The sequence below is a fragment of the Rhea americana genome, unplaced genomic scaffold (genome assembly GCF_003343005.1).
Source record: "Rhea americana isolate MKP2758 unplaced genomic scaffold, rheAme1 scaffold_314, whole genome shotgun sequence".
NCBI lineage: Eukaryota > Metazoa > Chordata > Aves > Rheiformes > Rheidae > Rhea > Rhea americana.
The window spans coordinates 733,811-752,066 of NW_028186440.1; the positions used below are offsets into that span (position 1 = coordinate 733,811).

The 18,256-nt window shown below is 48.5% G+C and overlaps 1 protein-coding gene across 5 annotated transcripts in view; it reads left to right on the plus strand.

Moving 5' to 3' along the window:
• AMOTL1 (angiomotin like 1) overlaps nucleotides 1–18,256 on the plus strand; it is a 108,323-nt gene that overhangs the window by 16,632 nt on the left and 73,435 nt on the right. For 2 of the 5 annotated variants that reach the window (XM_085310265.1, XM_085310264.1), the window contains exons 2-3: nucleotides 3,758–3,893; nucleotides 7,265–7,315. Coding sequence is in view for 3 of the 5 variants with exons in the window: in XM_085310262.1 (XP_085166388.1) it covers nucleotides 17,858–17,900 (43 nt within the window). In the remaining 2 variants the exon portion in view is untranslated. Of the gene's footprint in view, nucleotides 1–3,757; nucleotides 3,894–7,264; nucleotides 7,316–16,580; nucleotides 16,600–17,822; nucleotides 17,901–18,256 lie in introns of those variants that run through there. The other 3 variants (XM_085310266.1, XM_085310261.1, XM_085310262.1) reach the window with 3 other exon arrangements.

Sequence of the window (18,256 nt, forward strand, 5' to 3'; positions counted from 1 at the left end):
TACTGTTTGCCACCTGAGCTGCTCTGTCTCCTCGGCTCATGGTGGCTGTCCCTAAAAGAGTGAGGTAGAGCACCTGCTTGGAGGCCCAGGTCTCACAGCACCAGGGTGAAGTGGGCAACACCTCTTTTTTCAACTCTGCATTTAKCAGGAAATCTGTTGCAGAAACATTAATTCCAGCTAGTATGCTCTGGTTCCTGCCAGTCATTTTCATCCCCTGATCCCTTTTCCTACAAGTGCAAAGCAATCCTTTAGAGAAATACGTAATTCGACACTCTGTGGTTATAGTCCTGCACTGCCTAATGCTACTACTATCATGCTTTGGAGGGAGGAAGACCTCCTGTTAACGTAGTCACAASTGTTGATATTCTCAGTGAGCTGTTAGGGGGATATGAGCCCTGGACCCCCTGTGCCAACATTGGCAACCCAGCACCAGAACGCCCTGCCGCCCCGAGCTCRGCTGCTCTCTCACGCAATGGGTTGGTGCGCGAGAGCTACAGCGAAGACTGGGATTTATGATCTTTTAGTCATTTCTTAGTGCCAGGATAATTGGGCCTAATAAATTTTGGCTTTTCTTTCTCTGACACTGGTTGGATYTCATGGATCAGCAAAGTCAACAGTTTTACATTTGTGATTAACTTTCTGTTTGATGGGCACTCGGGATTCGTGTCTGTCCGATTTCATGTTTATGTGCTTCTGAACAGAGGAGGGCAGAAGACAAAGAGCTGAGATTCAGCAGTTTGCTTTTTTCTTCTTTTTGAGAAATGAGTGAATATAGAAAAGCAATTTTATCTTCTATGCTGTGTTGATAAATTGCCCTTTCATTCTTTCTCTCTTCTGTTTTTATTGAACTCACAGACAAACCTCTCTCTTAGCAGGTGGAAAKAATAAATTGCCCACAGAATGCATTTATTAGATGCTTTTCAGTAGTGGAGCTGCAGAAATAATAGGCCTTTCATTTTAGTGGCTGAGCTAAAAAACTGAAAATACTTTTTGTTTTGGGTCAGCCCCTAAAGGAGAATGTTTCTTTTCCTTTCTTTTCAGTTCTCAGGTTTTTTATTTCTTTCCATAAGCATTGCATAAAATATTCTGGTTTGGGATTATTTAGAGTTTTTTTAATATCTTTTTAAAAAAGGAAAAAAAATAGGTCAATTTCAAGCTGAAAATGTCATTTGAAAGAACAACAGAACATGTTTCATTTTGGAAATGTCACAACGGAGCCTCACAGCTTTTCTCAGAATGCTTTTTCTTCTCTTTCAGCTAAAACCAATTCCATGCTCAAACCAAACTTGCTTGAAGTCTCAGTATCCCATAACTGCACCTCTGGTGAATTTACTACACCAAAAAGCGATCAACCCCTGTCTGCATGCAGCAATGACCTGTTCTATTTGCTGCTTTGCCGGGCTATGTAGATGCAGGTATAGTTGGTACACACGTATATTCATAAGCATTGAATTCTAGTTAATTAAGCTCTTGTGCAAGAAAACAGATAAAATGACCTCTCACGTGTCTACCCAGCCAGGAAAGCCCAGGTAGCGGCTGTGATTCGCCACTGATGAGCACACACCAGGCTTAGCGGGCAGCACACTCTGCAGCACGGGCTTCRGCTGTGCTCCACCGGAGTTGCAGACACAACGCGCTGACTTGGCTCCTCGGTGCTGGCCCAGCCTCCTCCCGCAGCCCGCATGTCTCTGGCACTCTGGGCTGGAGCTCGGGGACACACGGCACACTGCTGGCTGGGGTTTCCCGTGCACGGGCAGCACGGGCAGTAGAAACAGGGCTTGTCCATCTATTTCTTTTCCTGAGGTCCTGAGGAAATGATGCTGATGAGATCATTTTGCCTCTGTGTTCCTCAGTCTTTATCTCCCCATTCCTCCCAGCAACCTTCTGGTTTCAAGGCTCTGGCAGCATTAAATTCCAGCAAGCGTAATGAAAATCAGTAAATGGATAGAACCGAAAGACCAAAATTAGAGCCCTCCCTGAAGAAAAAACTCCGATAACTAACAAGTGCAGAGAATGAAGCAGCCACATAAGCCATCAGCACATTTCAGACTAGCCACTGCACAGGCCATCATCTGCCCATACGAAAAGGTGAGGGATGTCGGGAGAAGGAGAGGAGAGATCTGTAAAATGTGGAGTTTGGGAACACAGGCCACAGGTCCGTAGGAAACCTGCCCACGTGTATTCTGCTGCTCATGGGAAGCCTTGCTCTGACAGTCCCACGTGCCGGTTTTGTTCTGCAATGGTGACGACAKCCAGGCAATACCCTCAGCTCATGGCAGGGCTTCACCATAATAAACCCCTCCAAATAGTGTGGCCAGTCCCGGGGATTCACTCCACCAAGAAGTCAAATCCATTGGTGCCATTTGTGATCTGAGTTTGCCTCAGACAAAGACAGGGAAAGTCTCTCTTGTTATCTCCTCTTCAGCAGAGGGAAGAAAAGCTCAGCAGTAACTTTTCGTTACATGCTTCTTTGATAAATTAGCAGGTTTTGACTCTTTATTGTACTCCAGTCCTTCCCAAATCCAGGTGATCCTACTTTAGGGAGAAGAGAAGGGTTGAAATGCTCCACTATGTGTCTACCCCATCAGTGTCCAAGGGGTTGAGGAGGGAAAATGTGAGCCTCTGTCTCTGCATATCTCTATAGACTTCCAGCTGTAGCAAACCTAGGCCATGGCCAACAGACAGTGAATAATTCAATTACTACAGCAGAGAGTGATTTACTGAGGTTAGGAACTCAGGCTTTAACCAGCCAATGGTTTCATTGCATCTCTGGCATTAATATACCGAAGAAATCTCTTTTTTCCTGCATATGGCTAGGTCTCATTTCTCAGTATAAAATCTATTTTCCGGCAGTCAGAGGCTGAGTATAGCGAGTCTGTGCCAGCCCCAGCCTGGAGGACTGTAGTCCCAGAGCAGCCATGTGGTAGGCAGCATGGTTGCCATCTCCTCCTTGACCACTCACTGCCACTACGCCAGAATCAGAGACCTGCAAGGGCTGAGCAGCGGGGCAGCACCCGGCAGGCTTGTCCGCTGGGCCCAGCACGGCACCAGCAGCGCTCGCACTGAGTGCTGTGTGACTAATAATCATGGTCACGCTCAGACATGCGAGTTAAAGCCAGCACCTCTGCTCCCTCTGCAATGCTTTGAGCTGGCCACCCTGCAAGTCTGGGGCGTTTGATGCATCAGGCTCGCTGCTCCAGTGGTGCCCGTTCCCTGAAAAATTTGAAACCCCAAATTCTTGCTTATATATTTACCACTGTTACTTTTGCAGCTGTGCTTACAGATGCTGCAGCTCATGATTTAAATCATCAACTTTCATCCTGCAAAGGGCAGAGCAAAGCACACTCAAGTGGAACATGTACACAGARTGCAACTGAAACAGAGAGTTTTGATTACTGCCCTCATAAGCACACTACCTTGTTCAAAAATAAAACCCTGGCCTTGCAGATATTGTAAGGGATTAGGAATTCCTAAGCATTAGTCAGACTGACAATAGAAATTGGAAACAGTCCGAGCATTGATGGCCCTCTGATGCAGGAGGCATACTTCTCAACATGAGAAGTCAAGGCTTGGCGGAGTCAGCTATTCCTTGGTCCAATATTTCTCTGTGATTCATATGATTTTTTTGCCGAYCTTTTTCTTTTCTTTTTTTTCCCCTAAAATATTGACATTTTCCTGTGCTGAGGGAAGCTTCTCACCAGCTGGCAATACAGCAGATGACAACAGCCACTCAGAGTATGTTCTGGTTATTCCTCAGAGAGCGCGGCAGGAAGCATTGCAAGCAGATCTTTGATGCTGCAGATCAAAGATGGACCTCGGTGAAAACCGGAAGCTGGATGAAGCCAACTGGTTGTCTCGTGCTGGAATCCATCCCTTTGCCAGCGTGAAAGGAGGTAGGTTATAACTGTGCAGTTTTAATCAACCGATGAACATGTAGGTGCCTGCCCARTGTGCTCCTGTCATTCACTATGCTCACTGTAGTCCCAGAGATTTTATTGGACTATATTCAGGGCAAAGTAGTACTCAGTATAAAGGAGGGAGAAGTCTGACCCAAACCATACTGCCTTGCCAGGAGCCAGCAGATTGACATAAGCACTCCATCTGCAGCTTGTCTTCATTCCCTGGAATGGCCCTTTGCATAAATATTCGCCTTTTGGCAAGTTTATATGTCCATCCTGCTACACATATMTACCCTGATTTCCCACGAGCAGATCTCTGCAGATGGCAGTGGTCAGGGAGGAACAAGGATGAGACCTGGCAAGATATCCCCTTCTCATTTTAGTCATATTTGCATAAGCAAGCTTATGATGGCTTCTGAGAGACACTCTGTCCTGGCAGTGATGAGAGGATCTCRGGCTGCCCTTGCTCGAGGTTCCTGGGCAAAACCATTCAAGGTTTCAGCCCACCATAACATGAAAGCCCAATATCGGAGTGTATTGCTATCTAGAAATTGCCAACTAGCCTCAGAGGAGTGCTCAGGGCTGAGGCAATGGGAAATACAAACAACCTATTTCCTCTGTCTATGTATTACTATCTAACTTCCAGCCAGCTTTTGTAATTTGCTTTTATTCCTCATTAGCAYATTTTGCAAAAGCAGCTGCACATGTTCATGGCCACTGGGATGCGTCCCACTAGCTAGGACACAAGGTCCTAGCTGCAAGGTTAYCCATCCTTCTGCAAAGCTGACTTGTCTGGCTTGGTCATGCTGTGTCTTAGCTTAAAAAAAAAGCAAAAACACAGCCTTCCAGGTGACAGCACCTTGGGAATTGAAACGTTTTGTTTCAGTAAAATGCTTCACTTATCTCCATCAGTTTCCCATTATTTCCTGCTAACAGTGCCACAGATGCCTGGAAAAGGATAAAGGGGATTGTGTGAGATGTGGCATCATCTTCCTTTCCATGAAAGCTGTGCTAGATAAGGAAGTTTATAGTTCTGAATAGAGCAGTCCTGGGTTCAATCTCTTCAGACGAGCACCACTGGGTGGCATCCTTTAAACACAGAGTTGCCCTTGTACTTGTWCAGGAACGTTTAGCCACTCAGCACAGCACGGGAGCTGAACGGGGCCTGCTAACCCTGCTTTAATTTTGCCTTAGTGCTCTCCTCCACTGCAAGGCTGCAGTGTGCAGGAGCAGCCAGAGCTCCTCCGCTCACCTCACCTGCATGCAGCAGAAACATTCCTGTGCTTGCACTAGAAATGCTAACATAGCTTGGGATCTGCAGGGGAACAGGCCGTTTATCTGGTTACAAAGAATAGCACGATGCTGGCTATGCCAAGAGATGAATTTGATATGAAAATAAGAGAGAAGCATAGGGTGAGTTCCTGTAGTCCTTGCTTTATGCCCCTTCCGGCAACCTCTGCTTGTCTTAACTTTTTAATGCTTGGTGAGTACACTCGGTCTGTGTTGCTTTCATAGCTGAAATGGCCAAATTCCTCTTGGGTTCAGGATCCCACTTTGCCTGGGTCTATAAAGCAGAGAAGGGTGGAGTCACCACGACTAAGAGTTTACAAAAATCCAAAATTTAAAATGTGGCTATACATTGCCCTTTGTTTGTATATGTAGACCACTGCTAACCTAAACTGGTGGTTTGTAGTCTTTTCTAACTGGGAAACCTAACAACATTTTATAAAGGAGGCCCAAGCCTACTAAATATTATACATACATAGATTGCTTTATAGTACTATGAGCTTGCCTTTCTTAAACAGCTTCTATGAATCCCTAGGAGGAGCACACAGACACCAGGCAGAAAGCCTGGTGCTGGTCTGTAGTCCATGCCAGTCAATAGTCCAGCGTATTGAATTGTAACAGATGCATCAAATCTGACAGGGAAAAAATACCCTCTGCAAAACTCTTTTTTTGGAAAACTTCATTGAGTTTCTGGAATTTCAAAGTATTTGACACTGAACAAAATGATTGAAAACAAAGAAATCCTAACCAATTCTAAAACAAAAATGGCATTTAACACTTGGGCCACACGATCTTAGAGTGGCTGCTGGCCCTTCAGTCAGTGAGGGACACGCATGAGCTGTGCCCTGCAGCTGGGGGCCAGTGGGGATGRCTGGACCCATGGGGATGGACTGGGCTTGGGATCTAGAAAAACTTCCCAGCTCCACTTTCAGCAAGCTGTGCAACCATGTGCAGGTCCCAGCCCCTAACCCCRCTTAGTGTCGTAGGATCAGGGGGCGACCAGGCTGGAGGGGACCTCGGGAGGACTTTAGCGAATCTGCCTCATGGCAGGGCCAGCTGTGAGGGCTGACTGGGTTGTGCAGGGCTGGGTCCCTTCGGGTCTCAAAAACCTGTAGGGATGAAGACTGCACAATCTCTCTGGGTGCCCTCTGCCAGCGCTCACCTGCTGGTGACCCCAGGCTCAGGTGCTTCCAGAGCCCATGGTCCAACCTGACACCGAGTTATAGGAACACTATTATCAGGGGACTCCAGGGCTTTCTCAGCTTCCAAAATGTCCCAGATAGAGCATTTTCCTTCCTCTCARCTAATTAAACTTCCACTGGTTGCACCCTGCTGCTGTTAGACAGAGGAGAGATTGTAGCATACCGGAAAGCCAATCATATTAGGGGAGGGAAGAGCCTCCATGGTTCACTTAGTCCAAATTTCAACCTTTTTCTTGCTCGTTTCCCAAAACTATGACAGCAAAGCAAAATAACACCCGGCCACTTCAAAATGCTCTCCACCAGTGACAGAAAAAAATAATTCTGGGAGGAGTGGGAGAGCTTGTGGCACCTCTGGGCTCACCTGGCACCTTGTAGCAGGTGGCCCTGGCCCAGAGAGGGGCCTAGCTGGGGCCCCTTGGCTTCCGCGAACCCTGGGACTGGTCAACCTGGCAGGCCATGCTCTGGTTCCCACCGCCTTCCTGGTGCCAGTAAGCTCAGGAGAGGGAGTGGAGGGCTGCAGCATGGCTGGAGAGCCGAGCATCCCCGTGGAAAGTGAAGCTGCTGCTGTGTGTGTGCAGCCCGGGCACCCTGCAATGGGCAGAGGTGACTCAGTGCCCTGCTCTTGGGCTGGAGGAGCAATAAGGGCTCATGCTGCCAAATTCCCATCTTGAACTGACTCCAAGTTTCTCATAACAGCTGGATTTYGCCACCCCACCCCACCCCCAAAATATATATATATAAAACCTACAGGGATGAGCGGGAAGCAAGATGAGCAAGGGCTTATCTGCARTGTGATTAAAACAGCTTTTTTCACTCCAGTTCTCTACACCCATCTCTTGGGCTCACCTCTCTGAGCATTTGTTCTTTTTCCCTTAGACAATGAGCTCTCCGAAGGTGCACCAGCCCTGTTTGGTCTGGATCAGCTGGGTAAGTCCGTGTGGAATACATTTTCCTCTTTTTTTTTTTTTTTTTTTTTTTTTNTTTTTTTTTTTTTTTTTTTTTTTGCACCCAATAGAGTAATTATGGGATGACTTGGTTAAAAAAATAGGGCAGTTGCTGAATGCTTTCTGCCTTTCTGCTGCATAAATTTGTCATTACGACTGCCTTCTTTCTGTGTCGCTTTTGAATGCTGTAGATCAGAGCAWTGGGCACAGCTTGATGCTAGCTGTGTTTAGTATCTTCTGTGTTAAATTTGTGTAGTCTTTTCTCTGTGAGAGCAGCTTTCACTCTTCTGGTGCAGAGTGCTTAGACACTGCTGTTTCTTGGAKGCGAGTTTTAAGTTTAACCCATAGCTGGCACTGGAAATGTTGTGACTTTCTTATACTTTGGGACACAATGAGCTTTTTTTCTGTGGGAGCCATAACTGGAAGTGTGTAAGATGAGTAAAGACTAAGACACCCAGTGTGGACAACTGCTTCAAAAGAGCATGAGATGCTCTTGGGGAACAGAAGGTAGCCCACTCTGAGCCCAGAAGACAATCTGCCGGGCTGGCTTTAGGGCATCTGCGCAGTTTCATCCTGGTGGTCCCTAGCATGTGCATGCCGGGAGAGTGAATGCACAAGGGAACTCTATCTGGCAGTGATGTCGCCTTAATCAAAGCTCTGCAGGGCCAGGGTCAAAAGAAATGTATTTCTCAGGCTGAACTAGAGGTGCTTAACTAAGATAGGACCTGAGCAGCACGATAGAGAGCCTGCTGCAGGGGAATCTCACTTCCCAGCCCCATGTGCAGAGCCAGTGGCCAGCAACTTCCCACTGKTTTTACAAGCAGGAAAGACAGTAAGTCAAGCTTTCAAATCCCCTTGAAAATGAAATAAAGGAAGGCAACTGAGGATTGGTTCAAAGGTGGGGAAGGCTAGAGATGGAGCGTGCCAGGAAAGCACATATTACAATTGTTTGGAGAGAACCTGTGCCTTGCTCTGTGCGCTTTGCTCTCCAGCAGCTGCCTCCTTGCAGCCCAGCTGGACCTTCCTGGCACATGGAGATCTTCTCACTGAGCAGCAGACCAGGTTCCCAAAGGCACCCTCTTTTCCCTTTAAGGGCAATGACTTCCCCACTGCTCTTGGAAGCAAAATCATCCTCGGTAAGGATGATCTGTGTGCACACTGGACTGCTCCCTCTGTGCCCCAGAGAGTGGTAGAAATTTGGGGTCGGAGGGTAAAATAGTAGGAACCCAGAATGAGGATTTTATGATGTACATGTCTCTGCTGTAAACCTCTGCAGCTAAGAGTCAGAATTTTGCAAAAAAAAAAATGTCTGTAAACTGTATTATCCCTCACTGGATTTGGAAGGGGTGGCTGGGCTAGTAGTTGTCCTTGCTGAAAAGTCGTATACAACTGATSCTGTTTTAGCGGAGTTCTGGTGAACTTTCTCCACTTGTTGTCAGGATAGAGATTGCTCTTACATACATTTGACTAGAGCAGTGTCTAATAGGGAATGGAAATAAAGACAACAGCCTTCCTTTGGCTGCCTCATTCATTACCTGCCTTATTTAAAACAGGTCAAGTTGCTCTAAAATTTGCTTGGATACAGCTTCCACCAGCTCCTTCTCTTCTTACACTTTCTCATCTCATCAGCTCCCCTTGACCTGTGTTCCCTCAGCAACACATGCTGGTTTCTCCTAACCATTCCCACAGTCCTCGCTCTCAAAACTTCTGAGGTTGCCCTTCCCAAGGCCCCCTTTCCTTCTGAGGGCTCCTCTCCCAAATGATAAGACTTTGTTGGATTTAGCTGAGATGGAAAGACATGAGTTATCARATAGCCAGATCGGCTGAATTTGCAAAACGCTCATTTCTGGCTTCTTGGTGACTCCTGGTGAAGGGACAGGGCTCTGCTGTGCTGTTCTTGAGTGATCAGGACTGTAACACAGGGCAACCTGCTTCCTGGCACCCTCTCTATGTTTGTGGGGAAACAGTCTGTGCCATCCAGTGTGAACCATTTCCTCCGGGAGGCTGAAGGGCTCTGTCATTTGGCCTCTCACCGGGGCTCCTGTACAGCCCTGCTTCCAGACGAGGGGAAGCAGCAGTTCCATGGACACTGCTTTCCGCTGCTTAGGAATATTAGACATCCCTCAGTCTGGAAAAGATTATTCAGACTAGCACTTGTATCACCTTACATTTCCACTCTGCATTCCAAATACAGCACAAGATGTGATTGCTCCATCCAAGGTAGACAAGGCAGACAAAGGATGTGAGATAGCAGAACAAGTAATGGAAAACTGATCTCTTTTTCTACCTCCCTTCYGGCTGGTTAATTTTCAGCTGGATCAGTCTCCTGCCCTGAGTCATGCACAGCTGCATTAATTCTGGTGCCAGGCTAGGGAGGTGGTAAGAGCAAACACATGCTAGAGGGAGAGAGGACAAGACTATCCCAGTAGCAGCTTGGATATATGCTGTATTAAAGTGATCGTGTAAACAAGCCCTGAAAATATCAGTTTAGAGCTCAGCTCCGATCAAATCTATGTGAATGGCAGGAATTATGATCAAAAGAGCAGAGAACAAAGCCTTATTGTACTAATAACATCATGAGACAAAACATCAATATCATAACAAAGCATCATTATCATAAAAATCACAGAAAAGTAGGCTTGGGTGGGATGTAAGGAGGCCAGCTAACCCTCCCTTCTGCCTGAAGGCAAGATTAACTACACATATTCATAGCCACCATTCCACATGACTGACCAACCTGTCTTCAAAACTTCTAGCAACCTTCCTAGGAAATCTACTCCAAATACTGGAAGGCTTTTCTTGATATCTAATTAAATCTCTGTCATTTAATCCAGTTACATATCGTGCTGCTGAAAGCAGATATGAAGAGTTTTCTCCTTTTCTCTTCATGTTTCACTGTGATTTTTGTATTTGAAAGTTATTCTGTCTCACCTAAGTCTTCCCTTTTCCATATTAAAAGCCCAAATTCCTTTTCTCATGGGTTGTCTTTTCTAGGTTTCCAGTGGTTCTCCCTGCTCTATTGTGTGTCTAAATGCTTTTCCTCTTTCCTGAACTGGAAAGAGTACTCTGGCCGAGGTCTTCACAGAGCAGGAGATTTGGAAAAAGCTGCTACATGGGTCAGACTGACAGCCATGCAGTTTCAACACAGCCCTGCACTGTCTGCTTTTTTTTCCACAACCTTATAGCTCCTGACTCGTGCTTAGCTTGGGATCCATCAGGCAACCCAGAACTGCTTCTTCACCTGGCATTTTTGGTCATCTGTGTGTGCAGTTGGTTGTTGCTGCCCAACTGCAGACTGCTGAATTGCATCCTTTTCTTTTCCCCTACTTGTTACTTCTGTCTTGAATTCTACTCTTGCTTTCTGCTTTCTGGCAGCTTATCTCAGGCTGGTGTCAACGACAAACGTAARAAGTCATGCTTGGATTTTGAGTCATTCATGATTAGTACCAGATTAGTACCAGATTTAAGAGAAGTTTTTTGCATAGCCTCATGCCATTACTGACTAGTCACTGAGAAGGTTTCAACCAGTCATCTATTAATGCTTTGTTTTAGTCCAGGTTTCCCTCGTTTGCTTATACCATATGACAGAGTATCAAAAGTCTTACATATATGTCAACATATATGACATCTGCAGCTTCTCCCTCATCTACAAATTTTATTACCTTGTCAGAGAAGAACAGATTAGTCTGACCAGTTCTATTCTTGCTGAATCTGCACTGGCTATTAGTCATATCCTTCTTTTCTAGATGCTTGCCAACCCTTTGACTGTCCTGGTGTTTCCAAGGATGGAATTAAAAATGACTGGAATATCACTTCCTAACTCTTCCTTTCCTCACCTTAAAGACTGAGCTCACTATGTCCAACATTTGGAAACCCCTCCATGGTCTGTCACTGTATAAATCAGTCCCTGGCCCACCTACACCTGGAGTACTGAGTACATTTCTGGTCTTCCCATTCCAGGCCTGGAGAAGTGTTGGCCATGGGTGGCAAAGGTGGTTGAGAAATAGAACATCTTCCATGAAAGGAGGTACTTAGTAAACTAAAACTTGCTGGTGTGGAAAAGAGATCCTTGAAGGAGGATATAGTAGAGATATAGGAATTATGAATGATACAGAAGTAAATAAGGAAAGGCTTACAGCAACCCAAAGGAAGTATGTCTTTACACAGTACCTAACTACATTGTGCAACTCATTGCCACAGGATGTCCAGGCTGCCAAAAATATGAATGGGCTCAGAAAGTGATTAGAAAACATTATGCAAGAAAGGTTTATGAAGGGCTATCAAAAATGATGATGCAGGTATAGCCTCTGGCTCAGGAAGTTCCTGCCATGGAGGAACTGCTGGAAAATGGTATTGTGTACAAGAGATACAGTATTTGTATTTGAACTATTCTTTATATTTTTTTTCTGTAGCTAGTGGCCATGTTAGAGAGAGAGGACATCAGGGCTTCTTAAACTTTGGTCTAGCCTAGTGTGGTCCTTCTTGTATCTCCTTAGGTCTATGGTGATTACCCAGAGGAAAAAGAAAAAAAAAACTCTCCTCTTCCTTTTTTTTCTTCATCTGTCTCTTCTCTCCCACAGCTTGGCTGCTGGATTTCAGCAGATATGAATCAGACTGTGACTGTTGTGTTCCTTTTGTTCTGTAAATGATTAAAACAGAACATTTCACACTTGCTTTGTGGCCTAGCAGAGGAATGTTGCATTGTCTCCTTGGCAAGTCCCGAGGTGGAATTTCTGGCCTTGGAGAAAGTGAGGTCAGGGAGAGAAAAACTGTCTTGAACAGGGGAACATGTGCATATTGCTTTTCTGTCTCTCTCTTGCTTGCACACTCTCGCCCTTCCCCTCCTCCCTTCTCTCTGTCTTCTGTTCTCTCTTCTCTCCCCTCTTTTCTACCTTCTTCCTTCCCTGCTGGAAATTTTTTCCACTTGCTCCTTTAAGATAATCTAGCTGCATATCAGGAATAAGAAAGAAGATTGATTGAAAAATATGAGCCCCCACCCCCTTCTAGCTTTTCCCTGTTGCAGCTGTCCTAGATAGCCTTGGACAGACTAATCAGAGTGTGCTGAAATGGAAAAACGGAATGGCATAAGAAACCCACCTCGCCAAAGTCAAGATCAAAATGTGCGGGGGGGGGGGGATGCAATATATCTGTGGAAATTCTTAGGACCCATGCTTCACATTTCCTGATAGCCAACTGTAGGAGTGATTATCTAGGTGAACTATTTATACCAGTACCTGGATATGAGCAGCCTGCTAGAGGAGGCTTGATTCAACTGTTGCAATTGCAGGAAATAGTGCTTTTGTGATACTGTGTGCTGGGGAAATAAATGCATGTAGGAATGAAATCCCATTGGATAAACAAAAAGGAAAGGAAAAAGAAACCCCTAGTCCCTGCCCGGTTTGTTCCCAGTGCTTAGTAGCCATCCAGCTGTTTCTTTTTCTTTGTTGTCCTGACCTCATCTCATGCTGGAGCGAATCCAGGCAGCGAGTGCTCTGCCTAACAGTCTTCTGCCAGAAACCAAACAGGTCGAGTTATTAGAGAAAAATGAAAGCTCTTTGGCAAAACTGGAAAAACAGATGTGCAGATACATTTCTGCTGTCTCCAAATATAATGCTGCCTATTAAATGCCAATCAGAGGGGACCTGATAAATATGCACAGTTGTCACCGTGCAATCTTACAGTGGCTATTAATTTGTCCTGATGCATTTCAGTAATGCTCGCTGAGTTGCTGAGCTCACTGGCCATCTGGTAGCTGGATTGTTTAAACACCTTTCGCAGACGGAGTTTTGGAACTGGTGCTCCAGCGCTGCAAGTGGATTTGCCTCTGCTCATTATTTAAGGTGTTTCAGGGAAGCTGAGCACGGTTATAACAGTATCTGCCGAAACAAGCTGTGTATGTGGGATAAACGAAGTTTGTGACTAATCAGAACAGCTAGAATTCTTTCCATCTGACGGGGCAGGAGGCATGGTAAGGGAATCTTTTGTTTTAAAGGATCTGTGTTATTTATTTACTAAACTTGCTCTAATGAAGCTTCTTCACACGGGCGTATCCCGATTCCATGATTCGGTTCTTGTTGCGGTCTCCATGCTGCGCTGTGGTTATTTGTGTTGTTCTTATCAGCATCTGGCTCTGCTATCATAAACGGTGGTGCTGCTAATGGGGCTTTAATTCACAGGCTGCCTGGTCCACAGTCGTTCAAAGTAGCAGTTACATGAAGAAATGAAGCTGCGTGCAGGCATCTGGGGTTGCCACAGTGTCAGGCAGAGGGGGACAATTATTTGTTTACTCGCAGCATTTGGAAGCTATGTGATTACACGCATGGGCGGCTGCAAATGTGGCGAGTGTCAATACCAGGGTGCACTCGCTGTTCGGAGCAGCGGCAGCCCTTCTGCAGGGCCTCGRTGATCCAGCCCCTGGTCTAGCTGCAATAACCACGCAGAGCGGTGCAGTGACTGGGATTCAGTAGTATGAGATGACCTGGGGGTGCCAGGTGATCCAGGAGGCCACTAAAGGCTGAACCAGCAAGGCACCTGGAAACACTTCTTTCTTCCTCGCCTCCTGTTGAAATACTTGGGAAATCTCTGAGATCTTTCATTTATTTGCCACCTCGGAGTTTAACAGACTTTCGCTTGCGGAGTGCAGTTCATGTGTTTCTCTGTGATCTTTAGTTACCAGGGAGAAGCTGGACTGAGGTGGTGAAATGAGACAGACCTCTCAGCTCTGCTCACATCAGTGGTTGCTGTTGTGACAACCAGAGTTTTGGTGGGACTTGGCCTCAGCTGAATAGACTAGGACCAAAAGGGGTAGAGAGATGAACTTCCTTCCTTTTTTATACTTCCCAAATTGATTTTTTGGGGGAAGAATGGGAAAATAGTGGAGCTGCAAAGTGGAGAAGCTTGAACTGTGGTTGGCTTGTAGTGATGGGCAGATACACATGCACTACAAATGAATGAATTCGGTAGCTGTGTATCTGTGATCTAACCTTTCCAAGGATTATCACGTGTATGAAACCTAAGAGCAATTAGAGCAGTTACTTTCCAATCTGACATCCTTCATGACCACTTATTTATCAAATGCAAATAGAATTGTACAGGAAAAAAACTTCAAAGTCACTTGTAAACATTCTCCATGAAATGAAGAATATGGAGAAAAAGAAAACTGCACATTCACCTAGGCAGAAAAGAAGCTTTTGTCCTTGGAAACATAACATAGCACAGTTCACGAGGTCCTTGGCAATACTGCTGAAAGACAAGATAGCAGATAATCCTTTTTCTTGTCACATTTGTTCCTCCAACACTGAATTTATCACTGATCATCACACAGCTGTAGAGTATTAATGAGGTAGAAGTGCAGCATAGATTTTGAGGCTGGACTGAGAACAGAATAAGCCCGTGGATATGCTGGATCTACTTGATTGTAGGTAGTACAGCTGTGTGGTTACAGATTCAGAATAACCAAAGTAAGAATGTGTCCTGTTTCGTCCAACTAAATTATAAATTTGGAGAGTGACAAAAAGTAGTATTTAAATTGCCATTTTGAACTAGGCTTGGAGAGAAATCCCCTCCTCTCATCCAGCTCTGGGAACAGGTACTTAACAAGCCGAGGGCAAAATTATATCTTCGTTTACAACTGAGTAGGTCCATGGTTTGTCTGTGAGTAAAAGTAAACCCAACATTTATCGCTGGGAGAAGGTAGGAGAGGGCAACCATGCAATCTGAAAAGTCGAAGGCTAGTCCCTCTAGGGAGCTAGGTGTCTAACTCCATCTGGGGCAGCAGCATTCCCCTTGATTTCACAGAGGAGTTAGGCATTTGAAAACATTTAATTTGGGCCTAAATGACTTGTTCCCAGAAACTCAGGGCATCTGGGGGAGATCAGGGAACTGAGTATTTCTCTCTCTCGTTCAAGACTAGTACCCTAAGCATGAACCTGTATTTTTTCCCCTGCGGAGACTACAGTGTGTGCCAAGAATGTATGTGATGGTTTCCCCTGCCTCCCCCTCCAACAGCAGTATATTTGCAATCTCCATTCTTCGGCTTGAGTGTAAATCCTGACTGTATTAACTGACTTCAGGGAGAGATCCTGGATTTCTATTGCACTCRTTATGAAATCAGCCCCACACCCTGGAAGCTCAGGGTTGCCCAGCACTTTGAAAAATCAGGCTGCCCACGCTGGTGCTTCGGTTTCAAAGCTTCAGCGAGACCCCTGCACTGATAGCACGAGGCCGTCACCTYCTCTTGTGTGTCGGGGCTGTACAAACACGGAGGGAAAGTCACTTCTAGGCTTGTTCAGCTCACAAGGGAAAAATAATTCCAAGGCAAACGCTGCCTGCAGCTGAGGAATCATTGCATCACCACTGGTTTTTCCTCCCTCGCCTCTTTCCATATCCTGTAGTTTCCTTCCTGTTGTGTRCAGCGCTGAACTCGGCGCTCCGTTCTCGGACACGTCCCCCGGCGTAAAGCAGCGCCTGGGACTGCTTCCATTCACCGCAGCCTCAGCCAGGCAGCACGGACCCGGGTGGCCGGGAGCTGCCGGGAGCCCCCTCGCACGGAGCGCTGCGGAGGCCGCGCCGGGCCAGCCGGCACAGTCCTGCCGTCCCCCTTTGCAGGGCACCGCGCTGCCRCGGCGCTGGGCGCGCTTGCCCGGAGCCCCTTGCAGCCTTTCCGCCAGCCTCTGCCCCTTCAGCCTGGCACGCAGAGAGCAGAAACCRGGGGGGCCCGTGGGGCCTGAAAAGCTCGACACACACCCCAAGGCCCAGAAGAAATGACTGCAGATCGAAAGGATAGTCCTGCAGGCACCGGGCAGTTCRCACGACTGAAGAAGCTGGAGCAACGAGGTGCAGGCAGCGAAGCAGCGTGCAGACAGAGGCAGCCGTCCCCGGAGAGGTCCGCCCCGTGCGGCAGCGCCGGGCGAGCGAGGCCAGGGCCTGCCTGAGCCTCTCCGCGCCCGCGCGGCCGGCTCTGCGGAGGGGCACGAGGCACTGCATAGGCACCCGCGGGTGCTCTGCCGCCCTCTCGCCCCGCAGCAGGAGGGCGAAGCGGGATCAGACGGGCCGCGGCYGGGAGGCGAAGCACTGAAGCTCTCCCGCCGCAGCGAAACTGCGTCCTGCGGAGCTGGCGTGCCGACCCGCGGAGAAGCCTGCGGGCTGACACATTTCCTGTGTTCCTGTTACTGCAGCGCTGGTGTCCAGCCTGAGCCATAAATCCTCAGCGTGACATGAAAGGATACGTACAGTATGCTATTTATGTGGAAATGAGTGATGAAGCAGGTGGGCAGCAGTGAAAAGGGTCTGGATTTAATAATAGCTCTGCTATTTGCAACGCTCCCCCATGTGTGCGCAGSCTGGATACGGCCCAGCGCAGCGACAGCACGGACCCACAGGCAACCACACGCTCTGCAAAACACAGGCAGCCCAGCTAGAGAGGGTCCAGCTGAAGACAGGCAGGGGGTCTATCATTAGAGATGGACTTGGGACCAGAGGTCATTCCTATCAACTGTAGACTGCCTCCACGGGGCTGGGGTGCGATTCAGAGAGCCCATGCTGGCACCTAYGCTGGGAATGAGGTCCTATGACCTGATGTAAGAAGGCTGTGGGGCAGCAGATGCTTATGCCTGGGAACATCCACGTGTATTAGGCATCTCCAGTTTGGGCAGTGAAGTCCCAGTGAGCCCATGCCTCAGCTTTAGCTGCTGCRTGTCCAGCTCCTGACTTTCCCGGCATGCTAGCAGGGGGTACCGCGGGGCTCACAAGCCACCTCCGCTGCCTCCTGGCTCCAGAGCCAGGGAATTGTTTCACTGTCACACAGTGCAGAAGGAGACAGAATCTCTTAATTAGAGGACCTGCAAGAAGTTGGAAATTGGGATCTGGGGAACAGAGTTCAGGGTGAGCTTGCGGTGGAGCAGCTGTGCCAGCTAATGCAAGGGAGAGGAGGAAGAGCTCAAGTCTAGTATCTAAAACAGGGAAGTGGACAAGAAGGATCCAGCTGGGTGTTGTCAGCCCTGAAAAATCTTTTAATTATCAGGAACAATAAGGGCAAAACTCTTGTGTATAACCCCAGGGGAAAGGAGAGAAAAGGCAAAAAGCGTTCCTGGCTCTATAGCATCAATCACCAGAGCAGCGCGGGGTAACGACACTCGGGAGAGCAAATCCTCAGCCTGGCTCAGCGATGCGCTGCCCGCTGTCGGCACCGCTGCTGCTGCCCACCGCGGCGCGGGACTGCGCCGGGCCCGCGGGTGCGCTGCAGCCCTGCGCCGGGCCCGGCCCGGGGAGCGGGGGGAGCCGTGAGGGCCGTGGGGAGCCGTGRGRGCCGTGGKGAGCCGCGRGAGCCGTGGGGAGCCGCGAGAGCCCCACGGTGCAGTGGGGCAGCACCGCCCGCTCGGGCGCCCTCTGCCGCCGAGGGGGGCGGGGCGAGGGCGGAGAGGCCCCGCCCCTCGCCGGCCCCGCCCCTCGCCGGCCCCGCCCCCGGCCCACCGTGCGCGCCCGGGGACGGCGGGGCGGGCGCGGGAGCGGAGCGGAGCGGGCGCGGATGGCCAAGGTCCTGCCGGGGGCTGCGGGGCGCGGAGCCAGAGGTGAGGGCGGTGCGGGCGGTGCCGGTATGTGCGCGCGTACAGGGTGCGCGTGCCCGTGTGCGCGTGCACAGGTGCCTGCGTGCGCCTGCACGTGTGTGCGTGCGTGTCCGTGTGTCCGTACGCGTGCCCGGGTGGCGCGGGTGTGTGTACGTGTCTGTGCCCCCCCGGTGTAGGCCGTGCGTGTGTGCCAGTGCATACGTGTGCACGCGTGCATCTGTGTGCACCTGTGTCCGCGCGCGTGTGCGCCAGCGCCCACGTGCGTACGAGCGCCCGCCCGCGCGCGTGTGCGTGTGCACCGGCGTGCATCGCTGCGCGTGTGCCCGGTGCGCACCCGCGGGCGGCGCTGCGGCCCGGGG